The sequence below is a fragment of the Bos indicus genome, chromosome 2 (assembly GCF_029378745.1).
Source record: "Bos indicus isolate NIAB-ARS_2022 breed Sahiwal x Tharparkar chromosome 2, NIAB-ARS_B.indTharparkar_mat_pri_1.0, whole genome shotgun sequence".
NCBI lineage: Eukaryota > Metazoa > Chordata > Mammalia > Artiodactyla > Bovidae > Bos > Bos indicus.
The window spans coordinates 52,260,001-52,283,615 of record NC_091761.1 but is presented as its reverse complement, the minus strand read 5'-3'; the positions used below and the strand labels follow the sequence as shown (position 1 = coordinate 52,283,615).

The 23,615-nt window shown below is 36.9% G+C and overlaps 1 protein-coding gene across 5 annotated transcripts in view; it reads right to left on the bottom strand.

Annotated features, from left to right (window-relative positions):
* The window catches only part of ZEB2 (zinc finger E-box binding homeobox 2), a 136,189-nt gene that overhangs the window by 23,795 nt on the left and 88,779 nt on the right, over positions 1–23,615 (bottom strand). For 4 of the 5 annotated variants that reach the window (XM_019973087.2, XM_019973096.2, XM_070768279.1 and 1 more), the window contains exons 3-4: positions 23,278–23,535; positions 18,329–18,400 (exon numbers count right to left, since the gene is read on the bottom strand). In XM_019973087.2, the coding sequence (XP_019828646.1) occupies positions 18,329–18,400; positions 23,278–23,535 (330 nt within the window). The remainder of the gene's footprint in view (positions 1–18,328; positions 18,401–23,277; positions 23,536–23,615) is intronic. The other variant, XM_070768283.1, reaches the window with a different exon arrangement.

Below are 23,615 nucleotides of genomic sequence, written 5' to 3'. Positions count from 1 at the left end.
CACTGTCCCTATTGCTAAGATTTATGGTACTCAAGGCAGCTGCCATATTGTTGCATGATCCTGCTCCCCTAGATCCAGTGGATTAATCTGCTCCTGAAGTGAAGTGATCTTAGCTCTCCATCCTCTAGGTCAAACCATTGATTGGTCCAGTGGTAGTCAAGAATCCCACTGAGTTTCAGTCAATCCCTTTCCCATGATTTTAGGACTTGTTTCCAAAGAGAGCACCAAGGCAGATTTATATTTTCCAAGTGACTACAACTATATGATGTAGAATGAAAGAATTGATAAATCCCATGTAAAATAAGAAAATTTATCAAGAGAGAAAATGAAGCAGATACCTAAAGAAAAGCAGAGACAAGATGACAAGCTGTGACAGCAGTTTTCTAGCCACACTTATTCCTGAGGTCAGTCGGCACCTGTATCCTCCCAGTGAGCAAAAAAATTCCCTCTTCTACCTTAGGCTATGCTGTGTTTCCGTCTCCTAGACTCCCAAACACCCTGATTATTACCATTCTAGAATAAATGATGGAATTAAATTTTGGATACTCTCAAAACTGTAGGGAAAGAAAATGTTTTGATTCTATTTGGAAGTCTGCACTTTTGTTTTTTACAAAGATTTTGTAATACTGTATAGCAGAATCAGGGATGAGGTAGAAAATTTGCTAGAAAGTTATAAAATTCCTCACTGCATTTTTCTAGTCTAAAATCAACCTCATTTTCTTTTCTGTTTTTCTATAATCCTCTTCACTCCTCGATCTCCTTGGAAGAACTGCCAAAACACACTGACAAAGGATATTTGCATGGTATTTATGATCAAGCCATAGCAAAAATTCAAAAGAAACCTCAAGTAATTTCTTCCTATACCTCTCCAGAGATTTTGCATTTAGTCCTAAAATTTACCCTGATGTCTTGCAAATATCTCAGCCTTCCCTAAGGTCTGGTAAACTTTCCTCTGTCCAAAAAAAGAACTTCATTAATTAAAAATGTTTCCTCATAGCCAAATGTGTTTTAATATTGTTAGGGTAACTTTCTAAGTCCCTTTAAGTCAAAAAAGCTCAAATTTCTTGTAAATATGTTGCTCACTCTTACTAATGTTGTTAATAATACTTTCATAAAAACACTATGTCTATCTTAGATATTAATATTTTTAATAGATAATGATAAATACCAACATGGACTGACTTTTCAAATTACTGTCTAAAAACAAGCAATTAACCTCTTGAAATTAAATCTCTAAATAAAAGATATTTATTGGTCTCTTTAATAAATCATTCAACTCATGTTCTCCTCATAAATATTTCTTAAAGACTCTTAATACTCTTTTTAAAGTATTTCTTTTCCTAAAATTATTTTTATTAGTCTTATTTTATTTTTTATAGCCATACCCCATGGCATGTGGAATCTTAGTTCCCTGACCAGGGATTGAACCTGTGCCCCCTGCATTGGAAGCACAGTTTTAACCACTGGAGCATCAGAGAACTCCTAAGATTCTTAATATGTTTACAAGTAGTTAACTTATAATGAGACCTTGATACTTGTTCCATCTCCTTTTTTTGATTACTTTTATTCTTTCACCATGTATTTTCTTTCTTTGTTACAAGCATGTGTTCATGAAGGAAGACAGGTGCTCTATTAACACTGGTCTATAACCCAGCATGATTTCACATTCATTAAGAAATTGAAGAAATATATTTGACTATTATGCTAAGCCATTTTAATAACTATCAAAATGAATGAATAATTCTTTTAGAAAAGAAAATACTTTGGAGGGTCTAGAAGAGCTGAAGCAAGTACCTATTAAAAAACTAAGTAGAATCATTCATCCATCCCTTTGTTTAGTAACTGTTTTTGAGTGCCTACTAGTACCAGAGCGTGTGCATAGGGATAGAACACAGTGATGGTGACCGAGAACTGCTTTTCTACTCTGTGATTCTCCTATTTAGAGACAAGTACATAAAGTGAGTGTGATTCTGCAATACACAGACATAAATACATAAATGTGTATTGGAGGAAAACAAATACAAACATATACACTTCCTTAGTATAAAACAGAAATTACATATTTATAATATCTGCTTTTACTCACTTCAAATGTCAAGGCAAAGGGACCTGAATCTAGATAACTCTATCTGTCATCTTTTTGAAATATAAGCTCTCTTTAAACAACATTTTAAATGGTAGGAAAACACAGAAAATTATTTTGATTTAGTCATTTGTATTGAATTTTTTAGTTTAAAGAAAGCCCATATTCTCATTTGTTGAATATAAATTCTCATGGCTACTTTGTTGACTAATTAATGTAGGATACATATTTTATCATTAAAAATGGATGCATGACTTTCTGCAGAAGGCTTCCAGAATGCACACTGGCACCAAATATCTACAAGCAACCTTGAGGAAGATGATGTTATTCTCATTATATAGCCACATGGGCTTCCCAACAGAACCTCCAGGTGTTACAGAGGTGTGTGTAAAGCCAGAAAAGTCTTGTCAAAAGTGACAAAGCTTTCTTCTCTTCTTGTGAATTAGTACAATGTCTGGACCGGTCTCTCCGTGCCTGCTCTGACATGGCTTTCTCCTGCGAACACACGTTCAGATGCCAATGAGTGTTCCCCATGTATAAGAGCTTCAGGAGAGAAAGTCCCAAGGGGATGGGACTCTGTAGTATTCTACAGAATCAAATACCTCCCCCAACAGCAGGAAGCAGCCCAATTGGGGACAGTGTCTAATTTTAAAGTGAGGTGTTTTTTTTTGTTTTTTTTTTTTTACTTAGGGGATCATGAATATCCAGATTTAGAGACTACAAACACTTCAATAGTTTTGGTGGCTATGTATTCGTATGAAGACCACTCCTTTAAAACAAAAATCCCCAAGTTAGATAATATGTGTTTACCTTTCATATACCTGTGAAATCTAAAATTTTAGAATTGGTTTATTACCAAAAAGACTCAAACTATTTTATTACATTTTAGACAGGTTTATGAAGGATGGTGTTTTTGCCCAGTAGGTCAGTGCTCTTCCATATGCTTTCAGTAGAGACACTTAAGGATGTTCCAGGACAGTGGTTTCAAAATGTGGTCCCCAGGTCAGCAGCATCAGTATCACTTGGGAACTTATTCAAAATGCAAATTCTTGGGGTCCACCCCCAGACAGATGTGAATCAGCCATCTGTGTTTTAATAAGCCCTTCTGGGGATTCTGATATACGCCTAGTTTAAGAATTGTTACTCTAGGAATTCAGTTCTCTGCCTCCCCTGGCTAAGTAAGGCATTCAGTAATGTGGTTTGGGAAACAACACAGAATTAATTCTATGTCAAGGAGCCTTTCTGCCAATCTCAATCTGAGCTCATGCCCTCATTCTACAGAATATCATGTGCATGTCTCAATTGTTGAATTTTTCCCATACATGATAATCCTTCCTTTACATGCCCCTGAGCTAACAGAGGCACAGAGGGTCTTATTCACCTTTGTATCCCAATGCCTGGGCTTCCCAGGCGGTGCAGTGGTAAAGAATCTGCCTGCCAGTGCAGGAGGTGCAAGAGAATGTTGGGTCAGGAAGATCCCCTGGAATAGGAAATGGCAACCTGCCCCAATATTCTTGCTTGGAAAATTTTTATGGACAGAGGGGCTCAGACACAACTGAGCACGCATGCATGCATTCCAGTGCCTAGGACAGTGCCAGGCACACAGCTAATACTCAATAATTGAAAGATTGCTGCTGCTGCTGCTGCTAAGTCAGTTCAGTCGTGTCCGACTCTGTGCGACCCCATAGACGGCAGCCCACCAGGCTTCCCCGTCCCTGGGATCCTCCAGGCAAGAATACTGGAATGGGTTCCCATTTCCTTCTCCAATGCATGAAAGTGGAGAGTGAAAGAGAAGTCGCTCAGTCGTGTCTGACTCCTAGTGACCCCATGGACTGCAGCCCACCAGGCTCCTCTGTCTATGGGATTTGCCAGGCAAGAGCACTGGAGTGGGTTACCATTGCCTTCCCCGAATTGAAAGACTGGACCCTGTTTAAAATAATTAACTTACTCATTTTGACTCAGCTACTTATGTTTTTTAATCTCAATATCTTCATCTATAAAATGAGCCAGTATATGCTTTCTAGGGAATCCTCAAAGTTTCAGAATTGCATCATTTCAATTAATTCTTTGCCCTAATCAATTTGCTTTTTATTCACTGCCTAGGCCTAGAGAGTTTTATCTGTATTGTTTTCAATTACAAACTCGAACACAGTTTTCTGATGGAGGACCCACATACACAGATTAAGGAAACATATTTTGGAGGTGCCAGACAACATCATAAGGGAAACTGCTTATTAAATATTTGCTGAATGAATGAAGGAGACACTCAAGAAGCTTGGGATATCTGTTCTTTCTTGTGGGAACTCTTGCTGTGAAGTGGAGATAGATGCTCCTAATCGCAAACAAAGCTTGTAAAACTGCAGCATTCATTCACCAGGAAGTGACAGGTTCTTCCTGATGTACACAGGTTATGGTCTGAAAATGACCCTTCTGTCTAACCTGCCAAGTGCTACTTCTGTTTTTCTTGCCTCAGAACCTATGTCTTACTCAGCTTTCTTTTTAAAAACTCATTGTATGAAATTAACTAGAAAAAAATTTTTTAATGATAATTAAAAATTATCACTAATTTGCATGACAGATCTGACTAGAGGACAAAATTCTCCCAACCTATAAAACTGTGACCAATATTATACACAAGAAGAAAATGACATGCTTTAGAACAGCAGGACTCTCTCCTTGTTAAGTATTTAGGTACTAAATGAATTGTCTGATAAACTGGTAAATTCACTGTTACACAATTGGTTAACACTATATACATTCCCGGAGAAGGCAATGGCACCCCACTCCAGTACTCTTGCTTGGAAAATCCCATGGACGGAGGAGCCTGTTAGGCTGCAGTCCATGGGGTCGCTAAGAGTCGGACACGACTGAGCGACTTCACTTTCACTTTTCACTTTCATGCACTGGAGAAGGAAATGGCAGCCCACTCCAGTGTTCTCGCCTGGAGAATCCAGGGACAGGGGAGCCTGGTGGGCTGCCGTCTATGGGGTTGCACAGACTTGGACACGACTGAAGTAACTTAGCATAGCATAGCATATACATTCCATTCAACTCTGCCCGAGAACTATTTAACCCAAGTGAAAGTGAAAGCCACTCAGTCCTGTCCCACTCTTTGCGAGCCCATGGACTATAGAGTCCATGGAATTCTCCAGGCCAGAATACTGGAGTGGACAGCCTTTCCCTTCCCCAGGTGTCCCATTAAGGGACACTCCAGGCCAGAATACTGGGGTGGGTAGCCTTTCCCGTCTCCAGGGGTTCTTCCTAACCCAGAGATCAAACCCTGGTCTTCCGCATTGCGGGCAGATTCTTTACCAGCTGAGCCACCAGGGAAGCCCAAGAAGAGTGGGTAGCCTATCCCTTCTCCAGTGGATCTTTCCAACCCAAGAATGGAACTGACGTATCCTGCATCGCAGGCAGATTTTTTTACCAACTGAGTTATCAGAGAAGCCCCCAGAAGAAACCTAGGTAATTTAAAGGTTTTAACTGAACTCCAATTAAGAGATACAAGAGGAATGGAAAGTTATAAAGCAAGAAGATAATAAAGGTACAAAAACATTCTCATTTCTCCACTGTCTTCTATGCTAATGATATGACACACAGAATTTAAGCTGCAAGAAGCCTAACCCATTGCAGCCTGCTAACCTTATCACTCTGAATATCATTTTGGGGGCATTGGGCTTCCCTGGTGATTCAGACAGTAAAGAATCCACCTGCAATGTGGTAGGCTTCAGTTCGATCCCTGGATAGGGAAGATCCCCTCAAGAAGGGAATGGCTACCCACTCCAGTATTTTGGCCTGGAGAATTCCACGGACTGTATAGTCCATGGGACTGCAAAGAAGCGGACATGACTGAGTGGCTTTCACCCTCACTTTCTATCTTGCTCAAACAAGAGTTTAAATCTAGGTCTAGCTCTTTACCTGGGATTCAATTGCTTCTGAGATCCCTGCAAAATATCTTGTACACCTGAACAGAATTTGTGTTTCTATGCGGTAATTCAGGCAGAGAATCCCTGATCCCACCCCTTCCCATCCTGCTCATACTCACAGATTATCTTAACATTGTGAGGTATAAACAGGACTGGCTATATAATGTGGGGGATCGGTACAAAATGGAGGCTAGATTCTTTACCACTGAGTCACCTGGGAAACCCCAAATGGCGGCAGTACTGCATCAAACCAAGGCCGAGGCCTTTGGGAGCACAGGCCCTTGTGTGCCTGCATGTACCACGTCCAGGACCCCAGACTCAGATCTAGAATCATGAGGCAGGAGCACTGAGAACTTCCCCATCCAGCGGCAACTTGCACAGCCCATGATTTTCCTTTTTTTTTTTAATTCATTCTTCCCAGTAAAATCTCATTAGAAGAAATGATAGGGTGGGTGGAGTCCAAAATTTCTAGTCTAATGCCCTCACTTAACAGATAAAATGAAGGTATAGTGAAGCTAATGATTTGTAGAAAGTTACACAAATAATTTCTGGAAGAGCTGGGTAGAGAATTCATGTGTCCTAACTCAACCCATTACTCTTTGGACTATAGCATAATGAGTCAATAAGAGAGAGAGAGAGAGAGAGAGAAAGAGAGACAATCCCACCTTTTTAGTTTGTATTCATGCCTGATTGGATATAATTTGAATAGGTCTTAGATGCTGAAAAGATTGCTCTGACATTATAAGTAGCTCTAAACAAAACATTATGACACCATAAAATTAATAGGGGAAAGGCAATATAAATGCCAACTTCAATATAAATATGACATTTTAAACTTTTTTTTTCTCAATTTGTCTTTTCATGTCCTCCCTCTTCTGAATCCTATGAACTTTAAAAAAAATTTTATTAGAGGATAATTACTTTACAATATTGTGATGGTTTTTGCCATACATCAACACGAATCAGCCATAGGTATATACATGTCCCCTCCCTCTTGAACCCTCTCCCTCGTTTTATTTTTTGACTGAGTGACTGCATCTAAATCTACTGGGGTAAAATGGAAAAAACATCATGAAATTTCTTCAAATGCTTCACTTAAGAGACTTAGGGATTGTATTTTTCTCCTTTCTATATTTCCTAATTTGAATCATGTTACAAAAGGCACTCAATTCAAAAATAACTTTATGAAACATCTTGCAAAGGAGAATTTTTATTAACTATTACGGTTTTAGTAAATAAAAAAAATGTCTTAAGGCTTAATTTAGGACTAGAGACCAAGAATCACTTTATTCACGGTTCATTTTGCTTTCCCATTTCACATATTACTTGTTTATCCCCCCCACGTGCTTAATGATGTCCTCCTACATGAGTTCTGCTTCTTCAGATTAAATGAAACTGTGTCATCTCTTGATAATATTCCATCCCTCACAAACCTTTCCAGCGGAGCCATTCTTGCTTTCATTTGTCTTAAAGCTCAGAGCAATATACAGACGGGTCAAAATACTCCTTCATTCATACCACCATTTCAAATCAGAGTGCCTGTTTTATTAATTTGTTTATCACTTCTTTGTTTATTCATTTATGCTTTAATGTGAAAAGCAACCTGTTTATAAACCATTGAGGCTGTATAAACACTGCACCTACTGAAAGGAAATATGGAGAAGAGCAAACTTAACCTTGACTCTCAAAAAGCCTCCAGTCTGTCACTGTAATTTTTTGAAGTCTTAAGTCATCCATTTTCACTATCATGTCTTAGGACACAACCTATACAGTTCAAGTACAATGACACTTATCCCATGAAAATGTTTACCCCAGGCTGTCATTCCTCTCATTCTGGGGAACTTCATTACTGTGCAGAATCGCAGAATCCCGGCTGCTTGGTGCTCTGACTGTCTCTAGTCCAAGCACAGGGATTCCCCGCCACTCCTGGGTATGGCCAACCCTGGGGCAATGCCATCTTTTTGAGCAAAACTTGGAACTTTCACTCTCTGATTTCAGCCTGTTGCTCCATCCCATCATTCAATTCCTCATCTCCTGAAACAGGTGCTTCATTGTGATAATCAGACCCTGACAAGTCCCTCAGGCCATTTCACCTATTCTGATTTTGCATGCCTCGGTTCACCTTGAATTTGGAAGTCACTTCCATTCCCCTTGTTCTTGTATCATTCTTGCCTTGCCAAACTAAAACCCTATGTCCATTCCCATACTGTCAACTGATGGTCTCTTTTTCTCCCTGCTTCCAAGAGTGCAACTTCTATGATGTGAATCCCATCAACTACCTAAAATTCAACCAAAGTCTCTCTACCATCATTCTCCCTTCTTCTTTTGATTTTATTGCTAGAAAAGATGTGTCTCTGCCCACAGCCAAGGCTACCAAGGCTATTCCCTCACAACTCTTCTGATAACCTACTCCGTTTTTCACCTCAACTCCTTTTACATTTTCAGCCTTTTCCTCTGTCTCTCTTTTGTACAGAGGCATGTTCAGCAAGCCTTTGTCCTGGAAAAAAACTTTCCTAAAATTTGCAGTCTCTTAAGTCACCTCCCTATTTTCATGTCTTTAGTACATCTACACATATTTCTTATTTAGCTACTATTGTTTTATTTACTCAATTGAATATGTCATTAATGAAAGTGACTATTCACTGTATGTTTCATGACACCTAATAAAATGCTTTGCACTTTGTAGGGTCTCCCAAATTGATTACTGATTTAACAGCTGATGAGGCCATAATTATTCATTTGTAAATTTTACCTTCACGTCATTGTAATTTTTGTCTTTCTTAAAGGCATCATAAGATTTTGCATTTCTTAAGGGTACGATTATACCTTCTATTTCTGTTGTTTCTTTCTTGAACCTCAGTTCAAATTCTGCACACAACAAATACTATAAAAAGAATGAAGTGAAGTACTTTCGTGGTTGTTAACAAGTGACAAATATTATTTAATTGGTATCTAGGACAGAAAGGAAAAAAAGATATGATTTCTTTTTTTAAATAGTTATGTTTAATTCTGAATTAAAAATGAACTCATTATTAATCAGTGCCAATATTTTTTATATGAGCTGTGATACTAGTCACTGATCAAGTGAAGGAAAAGTCTTTGACAGCTTTCAACGTCCTTATACACAAATATAATAAATACTGGTAAATCCTCTTCTACATTCAGGAAAAGGACACTAGATAAAGATGAATGAGATAGAAAGCTAAGCTAGTCCTTTTTAATCTTCCTATTTTAACTTCAAATGCAGCTTTAGTGCAGTGAAAAGTAATTTGTCCTACAACTTGTCTGGGTAGTTTTCCAAGATGTCAAAGGAATTTAATTGGCTAAGTCTCTCAAAATCAACCGGTTAGTCCTCCCATTACAAATTTGTTAAATATTGTATTTTTGGATTCTAGAGAAGTTAATGAGGAGCCAGTGTGAAGGGAGAAAATAGTTCCGAGTACATTTATCTCTCAGTGCATAAAAGCGGGTAAGCGTGGGACCTCCCTGGTGGCTCAGTGGCTATGAGTCCCGGCTCCCAGGGCAGGAGGCCAGGGTTCAATCCCAGGTCAGGGAACTAGATCCCACATGCCACAACTAAGACTGAGTACAACCAAAGAAATAAAAAATACTTAAAAAAAATGGGTAAGCTTACTTCAGATGCAAACAAACCACAAAAATAACCAAAAGAGGGTGCATACCTAATATATGTTATGCATTATACTTGGTACTTTAAAAATGATTACACCGTTTTGTTTGGTTAAAAATGATATACCATTTAATTGCTACAATCAGATTCTGTACACAAGGAATCATTAGTTCCACTTTACTGACACATGATTGTAGAAATGAAGGCTTTTTATACTCAAGTTCATGAAACTAGCAATTGGTAGAGACAAAATTCAAATGTAGTTTATTTGACTCTAGAATCTAGAGCATCTGAAAATAACTTTTGGCTTTTTATCTGTGAAAGCATTTATATATTATTCCTAAAATATTGAGAGTATGTTTAACAACTATTAGCTACAGTCAATACAGTTAGTTCTTGAGAACCGAGACCTAAATTGGCCTTACCCAGTTCCTAGATGTATGGTGTTTTCCTTTTTCCAGCAAAGGAAGCAAAGATGCAGGTGGTTATTAATAGCTCTTTATAACTAGAGTGCTAGATTGTCTGAGTAAATATAACTTTCACACATTCAAAGAGGAAAACATCAGGGACCTATTTAGGTCTTGATATGCACGTGGAAACGCATTAATGCTAATGATCACCGTGAACCTAAGATAGATCCTTGTTACTACTAACATGTAGGCAAACTCATGTTTATAATGCTCCCAAGTTTTTCCATTTCTCTAATCTTCTCAGAAAATAGCTTTAAAAAATACACTCAAGAATTCTATATAGTAATTCATTCTGAATTTGAATTTAATTAACATTTGAAAGATGTAAGGTTTATTGCAAAAACTTATTCTTTATGGGTTAAAGCATACATTTTTCATTTTTTAAAACATTAGAAGCAGTGTAAAAACATTAAATGCAACATATAAAGTTATTACTTTAAGTCAGGGTTTGCAATGCTCTACTTCCAATACATTAATTTTGCTGTGCTGCTAATGTAACTTTGTTGTAAAAAAGTAGTGACATACTACTCTTACTTCGGGGACTTAAATCCTGGTTTTACTTTCTGAAAATACTGGACTTAATCCTCATCACAGTAAATGCTTTGCCTATTTTGACTTCCCTTTTCAGAGTCCATTTCTTCTCCACCTAACATTTGTTCATTCATTCATTCATTTTACCAGTTTATAATGTGTACCGTGTGTCACTGCTGTACTCTGGGATGAACATGGAATAATCTTTTTATTAAAGCAAATATTTGGGGGGCACATACTAAGGCCAATAGATAACATTGTTTATTTAATTGCCTTAACGGTCCTATGAGATACATACCATGTTAATATGTCCCTATTTTATAGCTTAAGGAATTGCTTGTCTCCATGAAATTAACTAGGTGAAATGTGTGCAAACAACATAAAGAGGAACAACTCAACGTGCTAAAATTAGTGGTGTGCACCTGAGGGCTGCGGGATTTCAGAGAAGGAAGAGATTGATGTGGTTTGGGGTGTTCAAGGATGACCACATTAAGGAAATGGGAGGTGAGATGGCTGTGAAGAACAGAAGAGTAGGTAGAATCCAGATAACTGGAGGAAAGAGAGTTAGAGATTGAGGTCTCAAGAGATAGCAAGGGGAGAGACTGAGATGTAGTATAAATGTGAGTCTTATTTGATATTACCAAGGGATTTGGTCTGACAAGAGTGTAACACTGGTGAGATGTGATGCCTCTCAATGCCTAAATGAAGAAATGTGGATTTTGTCTTTTAGGTCCTGGGGGACTATAAAAGATCTAAGAAGGGAATTTGTACCATGAGAAATGGATTATAGGAAGAATGTGGACTGACCAAATAGAGGAGCGCATGCAGGCTAGAGACCAACCAAATGTAACTGAGTCTTCCTTATCTGAGGGATTGGAATAAAGGAAGATGAAAATGTATAATTTTTTCAGACAGGTGTCAAAAGTATGTCAACCTGTAAATATAAAAGAAAAGCCCAAGTGTTGTTTTTCTCTCATTCATGCTCTCATTTCTCAAAATACTCTTTCTGACTCAGGACCATTCTAGGATCTGTGGTGAGAAAATTCCACATCAGCACTGCTTTCAAGCAGCTTACAATCTAATGGGGAGAAACGCATCTGCAGGTGACTAAGCGTAATATGAGAGAGAAAGACCCTCAAAAGGATGAGTGGGAAATCCTGCAAAAGAGAAGGTCAGATGGCTTCCTGGTGGAGATGGCCGCACGATACTGGATGCTTGGGGCTAGTGCACTGGGACGATCCAGAGGGATGGTATGGGGAGGGAGGAGGGAGGAGGGTTCAGGATGGGGAGCACATGTATACCTGTGATGGATTCATTTTGATATTTGGCAAAACTAATACAATTATGTAAAGTTTAAAAATAAAATAAAATTAAAAAAAAAAAAAAGAACTTATGAGAAAGAATAGGAAGTTTTATCTTCTCTGGGTATGGTCCAGTATGTTAATAATAATTGAGGAATAGTATATTTTGGCATGCTTAGAAATAATAATTACTATATTTCTTAGTATTTTTAAGTAAATATGACATTAAAGTAAAAAGTTTGAGCTATCTATCCTCTATGATAGAAAACTACAGAGATTCCCAAGGACATTTGCATATATGTGGCTGATGGCATGAGAAAATTATAATAGTGAACCAGAAATTCATAAAAAACATTTTACCATAATAATTAATGATTATGGAAAATTGTTTCATTGATAAGAATTTACCAAATCAATTTATTTTATATACCCACTAAAGTGTGTTATATTTAATACACAAAGACAAATATACAAATTTCCAAGATACAAAATCCATGATGAATATGAATTTCCATAACCCAGCATTTACCATCATTTAAGATACGAAAATATCTGAGTCCATCTAATTGCTGTTCTATTATTTTAAAACTGTTACTGTTTTTATTTTAAAAGATATATGTTACTTATGCAATTAAAATTTAATAGAAAATTAAGCTGAAAAAAAAAAAAAAAGAATGTGTATGATGTTGTCAGGCTAAGAAAGAATGAGTGGCTTTCTAGGTAGAAGGGAAACAATGAACAAAGGCAAAGGAGGATAAAGGGTCAACAATCTTCCAGGGCTGGGGCATATTCTGGGAAGTAGTATTGAAGGCAAGATGGGGTTAGATCATGGAAGGTGCCAAATCAACTGAAATGCTGACTCATTATGAAAGCAACAAAGAGATACAAGGTTGAATATGAACTGAAGAAGGGAAGGAAGTTATCCATTTGCCCTGTGTTTCGAAAACAACTTCAAACAAACTTTGAAGAATGGATTAAAGACATTGGGTATTGAAAATAGGGAGCCTAGTAAAATAGGTATTATAATAAATAGCTCAAATGAAAGATGAAAATTTAAATTAGAAGAGTGAAAAAATGAGCAGATTAATAAAAGTAGTATTTTGTATTTGTGATAGTGGAATTGACAAATTCTTTAATTAAGTGAAGTGTGTAGGAGTCAAAGATGATACCATACTTTCTAGCATGATCAGCTCTTCAGAGTGGGGAAAAACCTTCTGAGGGTAAAGGATATGTTAGATGATTTAGAGCCAGAAAAACATCTATTTCTGCTTTATTGACTATGTCAAAGCCTTTGACTGTGTGGACCACAATAAACTGTGGAAAATTCTGAAAGAGATGGGAATACCAGACCACCTTGACCTGCCTCTTAAGAAACCTGTATGCAGGTCAGGAAGCGACAGTTAGAACTGGACATGGAACAACAGACTGGTTCCAAACAGGGAAAGGAGTACGTCAAGGCTGTATATTGTCACCCTGTTTATTTAACTTATATGCAGAGTACATCATGAGAAACGCTGGGCTGGATGAAGCACAAGCTGGAATCAAGATTGCCGGGAGAAATATCAATAACCGCAGATATGCAGATGACACCACTCTTGTGGCAGAAAGTGAAGAAGAACTAAAGAGCCTCTTGATGAAAGTGAAAGAGGAGAGAGAAAAAGTTAGCTTAAAGCTCAACATTCAGAAAACTAAGATCATGGCATCTGGTCCCAGCACTTCATGGGAAATAGATGGGGAAACAGGGGAAACAGTAGCTGACTTTATTTTTTGGGCTCCAAAATCACTGCAGATGGTGACTGCAGCCATGAAATTAAAAGACGCTTACTCCTTGACCAACCTAGATAACATATTAAAAAGCAGAGAGACATTACTTTGTCAACAAAGGTCCATTTAGTCAAGGCTATGGTTTTTCCAGTGGTCATGTATGGATGTGAGAATTGGACTATAAAGTAAGCTGAGTGCGGAAGAATTGATGCTTTTGAACTGTGGTGCTGGAGAAGACTCTTGAGAGTCCCTTGGACTGCAAGGAGATCCAACCAGTCCATCCTAAAGGAAATCAGTCCTGGGTGTTCATTAGAGGGACTGATATTGAAGCTGAAACTCCAATATTTTGGCCACCTGATGTGAAGAGCTGACTCATTTAAAAAGACCCTAATGTTGGGAAAGATTGAAGGCAGAAGGAGAAGGGGACAACAGAGGATGAGATGGTTGGATGGCATCAGCGACTCAATGGACATGAGTTTAGGTAAACTCCGGTAGTTGGTGATGGACAGGGAGGCCTGGCGTGTTGCGGTCCATGGGGTCGCAAAGAGTTGGACATGACTAAGCGACTGAACTGAACTGAGGTGATTTAGATTTTATTCCCAAATCTGTATTAATTAGCTATGTGGCATTTTTCACCACAGTTTCCTCAGCTATCAAATTACAGTCAAGGGATTGTTTCATGGTATAACTTTCAATTTTCAAATTCTGTGATTCAATTCAACTAAGTCCTTCCCACTAGTTCTTACAGGTTAAAACTCAGCAGACTATTCTAGGAAGGAGCTACTTTTAAATTCTAAGAGACTACTCTATCCACTGATATGAACTTGGTTAAATTCTACTATTTAATAGATTTGTGGACTTGAGTAGGAAATTCAGAGGTCTTTTCCTTACTTTCAGTTGGGAATGAAATTTGTGTGTTGAATATTCAGAAATAATAGAGACATTTTCTTTGTTTTCTCTTGACAACTTACTCCAGTTAATAACAACACTTTTTATCAGAAAATATGCTTAACCTGTTTAAAATTTATCTATGCCAATGTCTGTTTTTCTGCTTTAATTTAAAAAGAAAAAATGGTACCTGATATAAAAGAATTTCATATTCATTCTTAATAAAAACCTGTTTGTTGAGACTATTTTAAGTCACTTTCATAGACAATGTGGTAGTTTAAAACCAATCCATGTTCTCAAAGTTTGCAATTTAACTTGGAAAAAACAACACATTAAGTAATGACACTCTATACCATCTACAGCAAGTTTAACTGATTGTTTTGTAAGAGTTCACTGGAGGAAGATATCACTACAGGTTGGATAGCTAAAGAGGAAGGTCTGCCAATAGCTTGATCTTAATCAGCAGGACATAGGTGGGGAGAAAGAGATTCTCCGTGGCATCTTCAACCATTAAGGATGTCTTATTTCAATTCTACATGTTTTAGCATCCAAAACGATGCTAAGGATAAGAAGCAGTAAACTTATGGTTGGGAAGAGATACATGTTTATTCCCAAAAGGCCAGGGTTCTAAACTGAGGATCACCAGTAAATTCCGAATTACCAACTCCAGTTATTTGCTCAGGATTCTTTCAGTTGCAGTTATTTGAATCTTTTGACTTAACTGACCATTGTATATGTTCCAAACTTTCTTTCTTTGCTGTCTGGCTATTTAATATTTTTCCATCGCTTAGTCTTTTTTCTTTTAATGAATTTGATTTTTCTTCTTACCCACTAAAAGCCCTGGCATCAGCTTTCTACCAATTTCAATAAATACACTCTGAATCATAAATGTTTTAGCCCATGATGTTATCTGCATGGCTCTCAAATCTTTCTCACCCTGACTTCCTGGGTTTCAATTCCTCATTTCCAAAGAATACATATATATATATATATAACTTTTATATGAAAATACTTGTCTAAAGACAAAGTCAAGTTCTTCTCAAAACTGGGTCTCTTTCTTGTTTATCTAGAAATAGTATTTGCCATGTTCTAAACATGCAGATGTGTAATCTTGAAGCCATTTTGATTCCATTACCCAGAAAATCTATTGGTTGTGAAGAAGTCAGGTTACGAATTTCACCACTGTCACTACGGAGGACAGGCTTTTTGTCGCTTCACACCTGAGTAACTATAAGGATTTCCAGTTGATCTCTCAAAGTCTAGTTTTTATTCAGAGAAATCATGGTAGTTTAACATGCCCCGAACTCTTTTCTCTGTTGCTTTACATTCTCCATTTATTTTTAACTTACATGTCCAGGATCATTTCCCATGAATTGCCTCCTAGAACTCCCTGATTCAGCCAAATCTTCTTTCTCAATATCCTCTGAATAGGTACTACAATTTGCTTCCTCTGGCCCACATGCTCCTGTCCTGCTAGAAAGGCCTTCCTCACTCCTTCATGGATGAACTTAGTCCGAATTTCACCTTCTTCATGAAATCTTTTCTGAATATTCACCTCATAGAATCTCTCATATTTCTGTAATTTGAAATAATTATGATTCTTACTGTTTGTGGAATATTTGTCACATATTTTCACTTATCACTTATTATTTTTTTCTTGTGCATTAGTCTCATCTTCCAAATTAAATAATAGTTACATCTAAGACTTCTGGCCTATTTTCAACCATATGTCCACACAAAAGTGAATAGATAGAAAACACTGAATGAATACTTATTAATTTATTTATTGACAATACATACGAACTATAAGTAATAGTAAGTAGTATGGGAAAAAGGAAATTTTATTTTGAATTGAATTTTAAATTGAATGAAGGAACATTCAAAATTGATTTTTAAATCTTCTGAACAGGAAGCATTTTTATTAACCTCACTTTAGATTTCAAATGAATAAAACAGCTAGTAAATTGTCATTCTGTGGAATAAATTTACTTTAGTGACACTTTAAACACCTATAAAGTTAATGAAATTAGAGTTTATTTATGCTTGAGGTTGAAATTTAACATTTGTCTTTAACAGGAAGATAAAGCCATTTTTGATCCCATGAATTGGGACATTATAGAAAGTATCTAATTTATGGTATCTCTTTATTATTATGCTTTAATATGAAGCTATTTTGTCTAGTTTCTATTTTACATGGTAATGGTACCACTGCAACACAGAATATTAAAACTAGAAATATTCTTAACAAGCAACCAATGTAACCTATTCATTTTTCAGATGTGGAAACCGAGTGCCAAGAAGGGTAACTGACCTGCCTGAGGTCACAGTCTAGCTATTGCCAGAGGTGTAGCTAGAAATTACGATTGTAGGTTCCTAATTCTATGCCTTTTCCATAATCCCATATTGTACAGTTTCAGTTTTGTACCTCATATCGACATTATTCAAATGAAGGAAAATTTACAATCTTTTTTTAAAAATTATTATTTCTCTTATTTTTCATCTAAGAATGCAAATTAGTGCCTGGTAAGTTATTAATAAGAGCATTCTACATAGAAGCACAGCATGAACCGTCTATTGTGATGTGTTTCAACATAAGGGAGATATGAATATCTTAATTATTTACATTTCTAAAGCTTCATAAAACTGACTTTTTTCCATTGGTGAGTTGAGTGGAAATAGCTATGTGATTTTTTTTTTTTTTTGCCTTTTTTTTAGACGATAACCTTATCCTGGGCACTATGGTCATATTTACCATGGTAGTATGAGGGATTGTTAGAAACACCAAAAATACTTAGCCTTATCTAGGAAAAAAGAGATAAACATAGTGAGTCAGTATAAATTTGCACTAGTGACGTGAGAGGGTGTGCGAGGAGATGCTGTCCAGTTTTGGGGAAAGCACATGAAATGTCCCAATTGTCCCGAAACTCTATTCTATAGCAGCAGCAGAACAAAACAGAGCACTACCTACTACCTTCCTACTGCAATTTTTTAGCTTCATCAAAAAGAGGAGAAATTTTCAATTCTCTATAAAACTTTGCCTGGAAAATATTATTTAGGGGAACTAGAAGGTACTGAGAAATAAAATGGAGAAAGAATGAAAAGGAACGCAGACGATCAAGTTTTGTGAGGAATGCTCACAGAATTTTGGTTTGCCTTTCTATAAAAACATTTTATAATCTAAACTACGCCATATCATTTGAATCTCAATGACTAATATTAGTGGTGACTGGAAGTGCTCAGTCATGTCCAATCCTTTATGACCCCAGGGACTGGGGTGTTTTCCCCGCACGAATCCTGGAGCTGGTTGCCATTTCCTCCTCCAGGGGATCTTCCTGGCCCAGGAATCGAACCCGCATGTCTCTTGCATTACAGGCAGATTCTTTACTGCTGAGCCTATTATATTACAATTTTCAAATTATATTCAAGCAGTCTTTTAAAATAAAAACTACTATCAAAAGTTTGCCTAACGAATGCTTTGAAAGTTGTTTTTTTTTTTAAATCCAGTTCAGTTTTCTCAACTTTCACAAGCAAATTAGGGGTTTAAGAATAAAAGATGTATTTGTTGAATAAAATATCAAAATAGAGAATTCTGATTTGAAACAATCAAGAGCCTTGTAAAGTCTGACTTAATTGTGAAGTCATGGACATACAAATGGATGGGTCAGTGCTCCTGCTCCTGACTCACTGAATCCACATGACCCAGGACAAGCATGACCTTGGCGTGGAAACTTCCTTACCTGTACCATTGTTAACTGTGGTCTGGATCGTGGCTTCCGGCCCCATAGTGTCATAGTCTTCCTTCATTTCTTCTGTGGGGGAAAATTATCTTTAGCATTTGAAAACTGTAGAAAAGCTTACTATACTAAGCATGCCAACCACAGGAACAAGGAAGATTCTTTTAAAGGAAACAGAGAAAAGGCTTGTTGTAAACCTCTAAACAATAGCTTTGTTCAGGCAATTGAATGAATCCAATAGTGCTAGCTGCACAAGAACTTATTTACTTTAAGCATTACTGCAAGCTGTGAAAAACAGAGGTGCTTATTTGGGGCAAACGAAGGGCTTTTCTTCTGGTGGCAGTTCTAGTGACAAACAGGGGGAAAGATATTATTTTTTCAATAAGAGTCAAAAGCAACTAAGTATTTGCACTGACAAAAAGGCACGCTGGCTGCTATAGCTCTGGTAATGCTGGATGGCCAGAGGCAAGTCAGAATTTCTTATTTTATTTTCATGTTTTTTTCCTCTCCTTGAAGTAGCTATGATGGTGCTAATCTATGCAAGCAAAATTTAAAAAAAAACCTAATTCTACATACCAGAGCTTGAAATGCCCAGTTTATAAAAAAGCATCCCAGAGGTACTGAAAACACCTGTTTCACTGTTTTATATAAACTTCTAAAACATATTTTCTTTATTCCTTTCCTTACCACTCCATAAATAGCTTTCTTCCTCACCATTTATTCCCCAGTAGGGAATCATAGTCATTTTTGAGGAAAAACATATAGGTATAAGAACAGCTCAAAGGTCTGATGAAAACATGTAACACTGAAGTTGAAGATCTATAAATGATAGAAGGTCATTTTCTAAAATTGTAATATCTTTAATGGGAAGAGTCTAGAAAGTAGAACTCTTGAATTTTCTGCCTATCAAACTAAAGAATATGTGAGGGCAGAGAAGGACAGCTAACAGTTAAAAATCCTGCAAGTAAGTAAATTTAACATGGAATTTAAAAAATTGTAATTTTATAATAACAATACTAATGAGAATCAAACACGATCCAGGATAAATATCTCTCTGTGATAATCATTTTGTTTCAAACAAGAGAAACTTTATAAATAGGACTCTGTGAATTCCCAAATTTATCCTGGCCATTTTTGCTTATCACATTTCAGTCATAATTATTTGGTAGAAAAACAGATTCTAGCAAATGTTACAGCAAAATTAAAATATTATGTTTTACAAGTAGTATCCTGCAGCATATCAGTTCATGGGATCAGAACTGAAAAATCTGGAGCCTCTTAAGGTAAAATACACATATATAAATTAGGCTAATATAATGCCCCTGGGCATAATACTGGCCAGATAATTTGAATGATATTTGTTTAAATTCTATGACCACTTTAAATTCAGTCTTGGCCCTGGACTTCTTTCTTATTTAAGAAACATTTTCACAGGGACATTTTGCATAAAACATTTAGGCGTTCAATATACAGCAATATTGTATTGTCAATTGTCATAATTGATTGGTTGAAAGGCTCCTTCATCTGATATTTTTATTAGTCTCTGCAAGGAATTAAATTAAGGTATTTCTGAGAAGTTCAGTACTAGAAATAAATATAACTTTTGTGTCTTTCTTCCTCGCTCCTCTCATGTGATTTCTGGTAGCCAAGAGTCAGAAGAATCATAAGTTTTCCATCTGAGAGATCAAGTCACTAAGGGGAAAACAGTTAACAGCATTTTTTTTTTTTTGCATAATAGTGGTAATGTTCAAGATTTCTGCTGCACTTCCTTCCTCATTGTCATTTTCTTATGAAAAAGTAAAGAGAAGTTACAGGGGGTGGTTGCTTCCAAAATGATTAAATGTTGCATATTCACATGTGTAGCTGGCACTGAGTGTGTCCTGCGTTCTGTAGTAATACTTTAGCTAGAACCCTCTTTTACCAAAGATTGTGCAACTGAGATGGTGTCATTTTTACCCAAAATGTACTTTGCTTCAATTTACTGAGCATCAAGCTTTTTGTGTTTTGAACATCAAGCTCAATTTATTAAAATGAAACACTAAGCCCTTTCAAGTATGTATTTGAAATGCTATTTATATGCCTATTTAATTAAGCTTGACAGGAATCCATATTCAGAAGGACATCATCATGGGGTTAGGAGTATCCCCTCTGAATAAAAGGCAGTCGTGGCTGTCTTTCTGCCTCACGCCTAACCTTAAACATTTTCCAAGACATCTATTACTCAGCATACTGCATCTAAAACCACATAGTATATTTGTTTTTAAAGCACTTGCAAAAGTTTGCATCTTCTAGTCACCCTTGGGATGAAGGTTTGTGAAAATAAAGAGCACTTTCTGCCACAAGATGAAGAATCCTTGAATAAGCAGAAAGAGGCCAGATGCAGGTGATTTATTTAAGTCTGTGTCAATGATAATGATGTCATGGTTTCCAGCACGCCGTGTCCACCCCATTGTGGGACGAAAGAATGTCAAGGACAATTCTAAACACAAAACTTTGATTGTGCTGGAACCGGAAAGGCACAGTAAGAACTCCACTGCGTTCTTCAGTGGAAAACCTGCATCCTGCAGACAAACTACAGAAAGCAGGGGAGAGAGAGCACAGGAGAGGGGGCTTATCTCAGAGTAAAGCTATGTGCTGAGGTATGGTGGTAGACAGGCAGGCACCAGGGATAAAACACTACTAAATAAAACAGCACCCGAATTAGAATTATTGTCTATATTGTGTGTTTTGAACAATAAATAAGAAAAATATTTTATCAGAAGAAAAATGTGTTATCTAAGAGGCAGGATAAACAATGAGTAGCTTTTTAAGACCAATTTCTTTTCATTAGACATCAAGGCACCACATCAGAGCACTTTTGGAACAATAAAAAAAAAAGAACAATAAATCACTACTAATCATTAGAACCAGACAGGTAATAGCCGGGTAACTTTCTTGGTCCAAATAGCCAAATGAGATTAGGGATTTACATTTATTTAATTATTGTGACTCCAGAATGCTAGTTTATTTACCATAAAGGTAAGAGCAAAGAACAGCCTGTTCATTTGTATCTCAGGCACCATTAACTACAGGTGATAATAGAGTCTCTAATGCATTCATATGGATGATTGTATATTAAAACCTTCAGAATTATGATCCATGACCAACACAAAAAGCTGCCATGATCACAGACTACTACAGCTTGACATGGCTGTTTTAGCTGTTTTTCAATTATTGATCTTAATTTTTTAAAATTAAACTTTTTTCCCCAGAAGTTTGGAGCTGTCCATTTGTTATATCGTTATTAATTATTCCTTTAAGGGTGGAAATTCTAGTAATTGGTCCTTACCCTTGATTTCTAGATATTAAAATTTAAAGCATCAGAACATTCATTCTTATAGCCCTGCATATCTAGTTCATTAACAAATATGAATAGCTAACACCAGCTCATTTAAATAGTATGTCTTACATGAGTTCTCGCCACACTCTGTTTCTGTCACACTGCTCCCAAGAATCATTGGCTCTTATTATACATGTAAATGGCTATCATAAAAATAAAAATTTCATTTAAGATTGTTAATGACTTCTGCAGCAGTCAGACTTCCTTTAATGATCATCCTCGGCCCCTAATTAAACGTATTTATCTTTCAAGCATCTTTGGCTGAGTTCTCCCTCATAGTTGAAAATCTAAAACCTTAAGTCTTAATGGATAGAACGATAAATGTTTATGTGTGGGATTGCTGATACTCGAGAAACCTTCACCGAAAGCAAAATTGGAAACAGAAAGAGTACAAAACTTGGCACAGTATGTTAAGGAAAACGAAAAACAAATACACTACACTCAAACTGCCATCGGTCTTTTTTTCCTCCTTTTCTTCACATTTAATTTTCTTTAGTAGTGGAAGTGCTTTTATTATCTCCCTTCTAGTATACCAAACAATTACTCTGCCTACGTTCGATGTTTTACAGTCTGTGACATCACAATAGCATATAGGTAGACTCGTGTGCTTACTTATTTCCTTCCCACCCACTTCACCTATTTATAAAAATGCTATTGTTATATATAGCATAAGAAAAAAAACAAAGTGGGGTAAATCATGATAGGTCTCATTGGGTCTTGGAACAGAGATTAAGGAGACACCAAGGTTGGAATTAGACAGGTCATTAAAAATTTTTTTAGCAGGCCACCTTAGCAAGTGGAGATGAGCAGAAGGAGTTTAGGGGGATATGACTAATGATTAATTCTCTTTTATTTTGTTAATCATTTCACACCTTGGTGATGTTTCATCCTGAGTGAATTTTAGACCATGACATTTCCATTTTCACAGTGGCATAAGAAGTTTTAGTTTGAACATAATTTACCTTATTTTTATTATAGCTGGCCTTGGACCATTTCTACTTCCCCAGAGATTCCCACCAAACAGCAAGAATCATTATCGAGTACTTAGCTGTTAAATAATAAGAAAGCTACCTGACCAGGTAGAAGTGTGAAATCACATTCACACTTAATAAAAGGGAATGATTAGATGGTTGAATTACAATAGGAGGTGTCAGACAGACACTGAAACTACATTAAACTGACATTATTTGGTTTGTATCACTACACAAAACTTTCCAATACATGTCAGTTGTGAGTTCTTAGGTTTGCTTCCATTTTCCATCTTGAGAGGGCACATCTTGATCATGTTGTATAAATTGGCACATTATACATGTGGTGCAAATCCTTCACGTTGTGTGTTTAAAATGTAGTTCATATTCAACTTGCCTCCAAATGGAAATATAATCCCTTCCTAAGATGTCAGTGCTGTAATGTGATAACACAACTATCATTTCATAACCTGTCACCAGCTTTGGTATCTCTATTCTGCGAGGGCTCTGGGAAGAAATATTTTAATGCTTTGGTTGTGGATGTTCCACGAGGTAGGACAATTTGAGACGGCACAGAAAAAGGCCAAGTGTTTTTAGACACTCACCTGGCCCATCTACAGAGGCTTGTAGAATGTCGCTGTTGTGCCAGGCATGTTCCACTCCACCCTCTCTTATCTCATCTTCCTCTTCCTCTCTTGGCAACAGAGCTTGGCTCACGTGTGGGGAGGACTCATGGTTGGGCACGCTAGCTGGACTTCTCTCCTGGTCCAGAGGGTTAGCAATCCCGTCCTCCTCAGCAATCTGAGGCTTGTCTTCTTCATCAGTTTCAGAACCCGTGTCCACTACATTGTCATAGTTCACCACTGAAGAGAAAGCACAGACATACACTCTCTAAACACTCTGCTGAAAAGGATCAGTTGGCCCTTAATCGTTTAGTTAAATA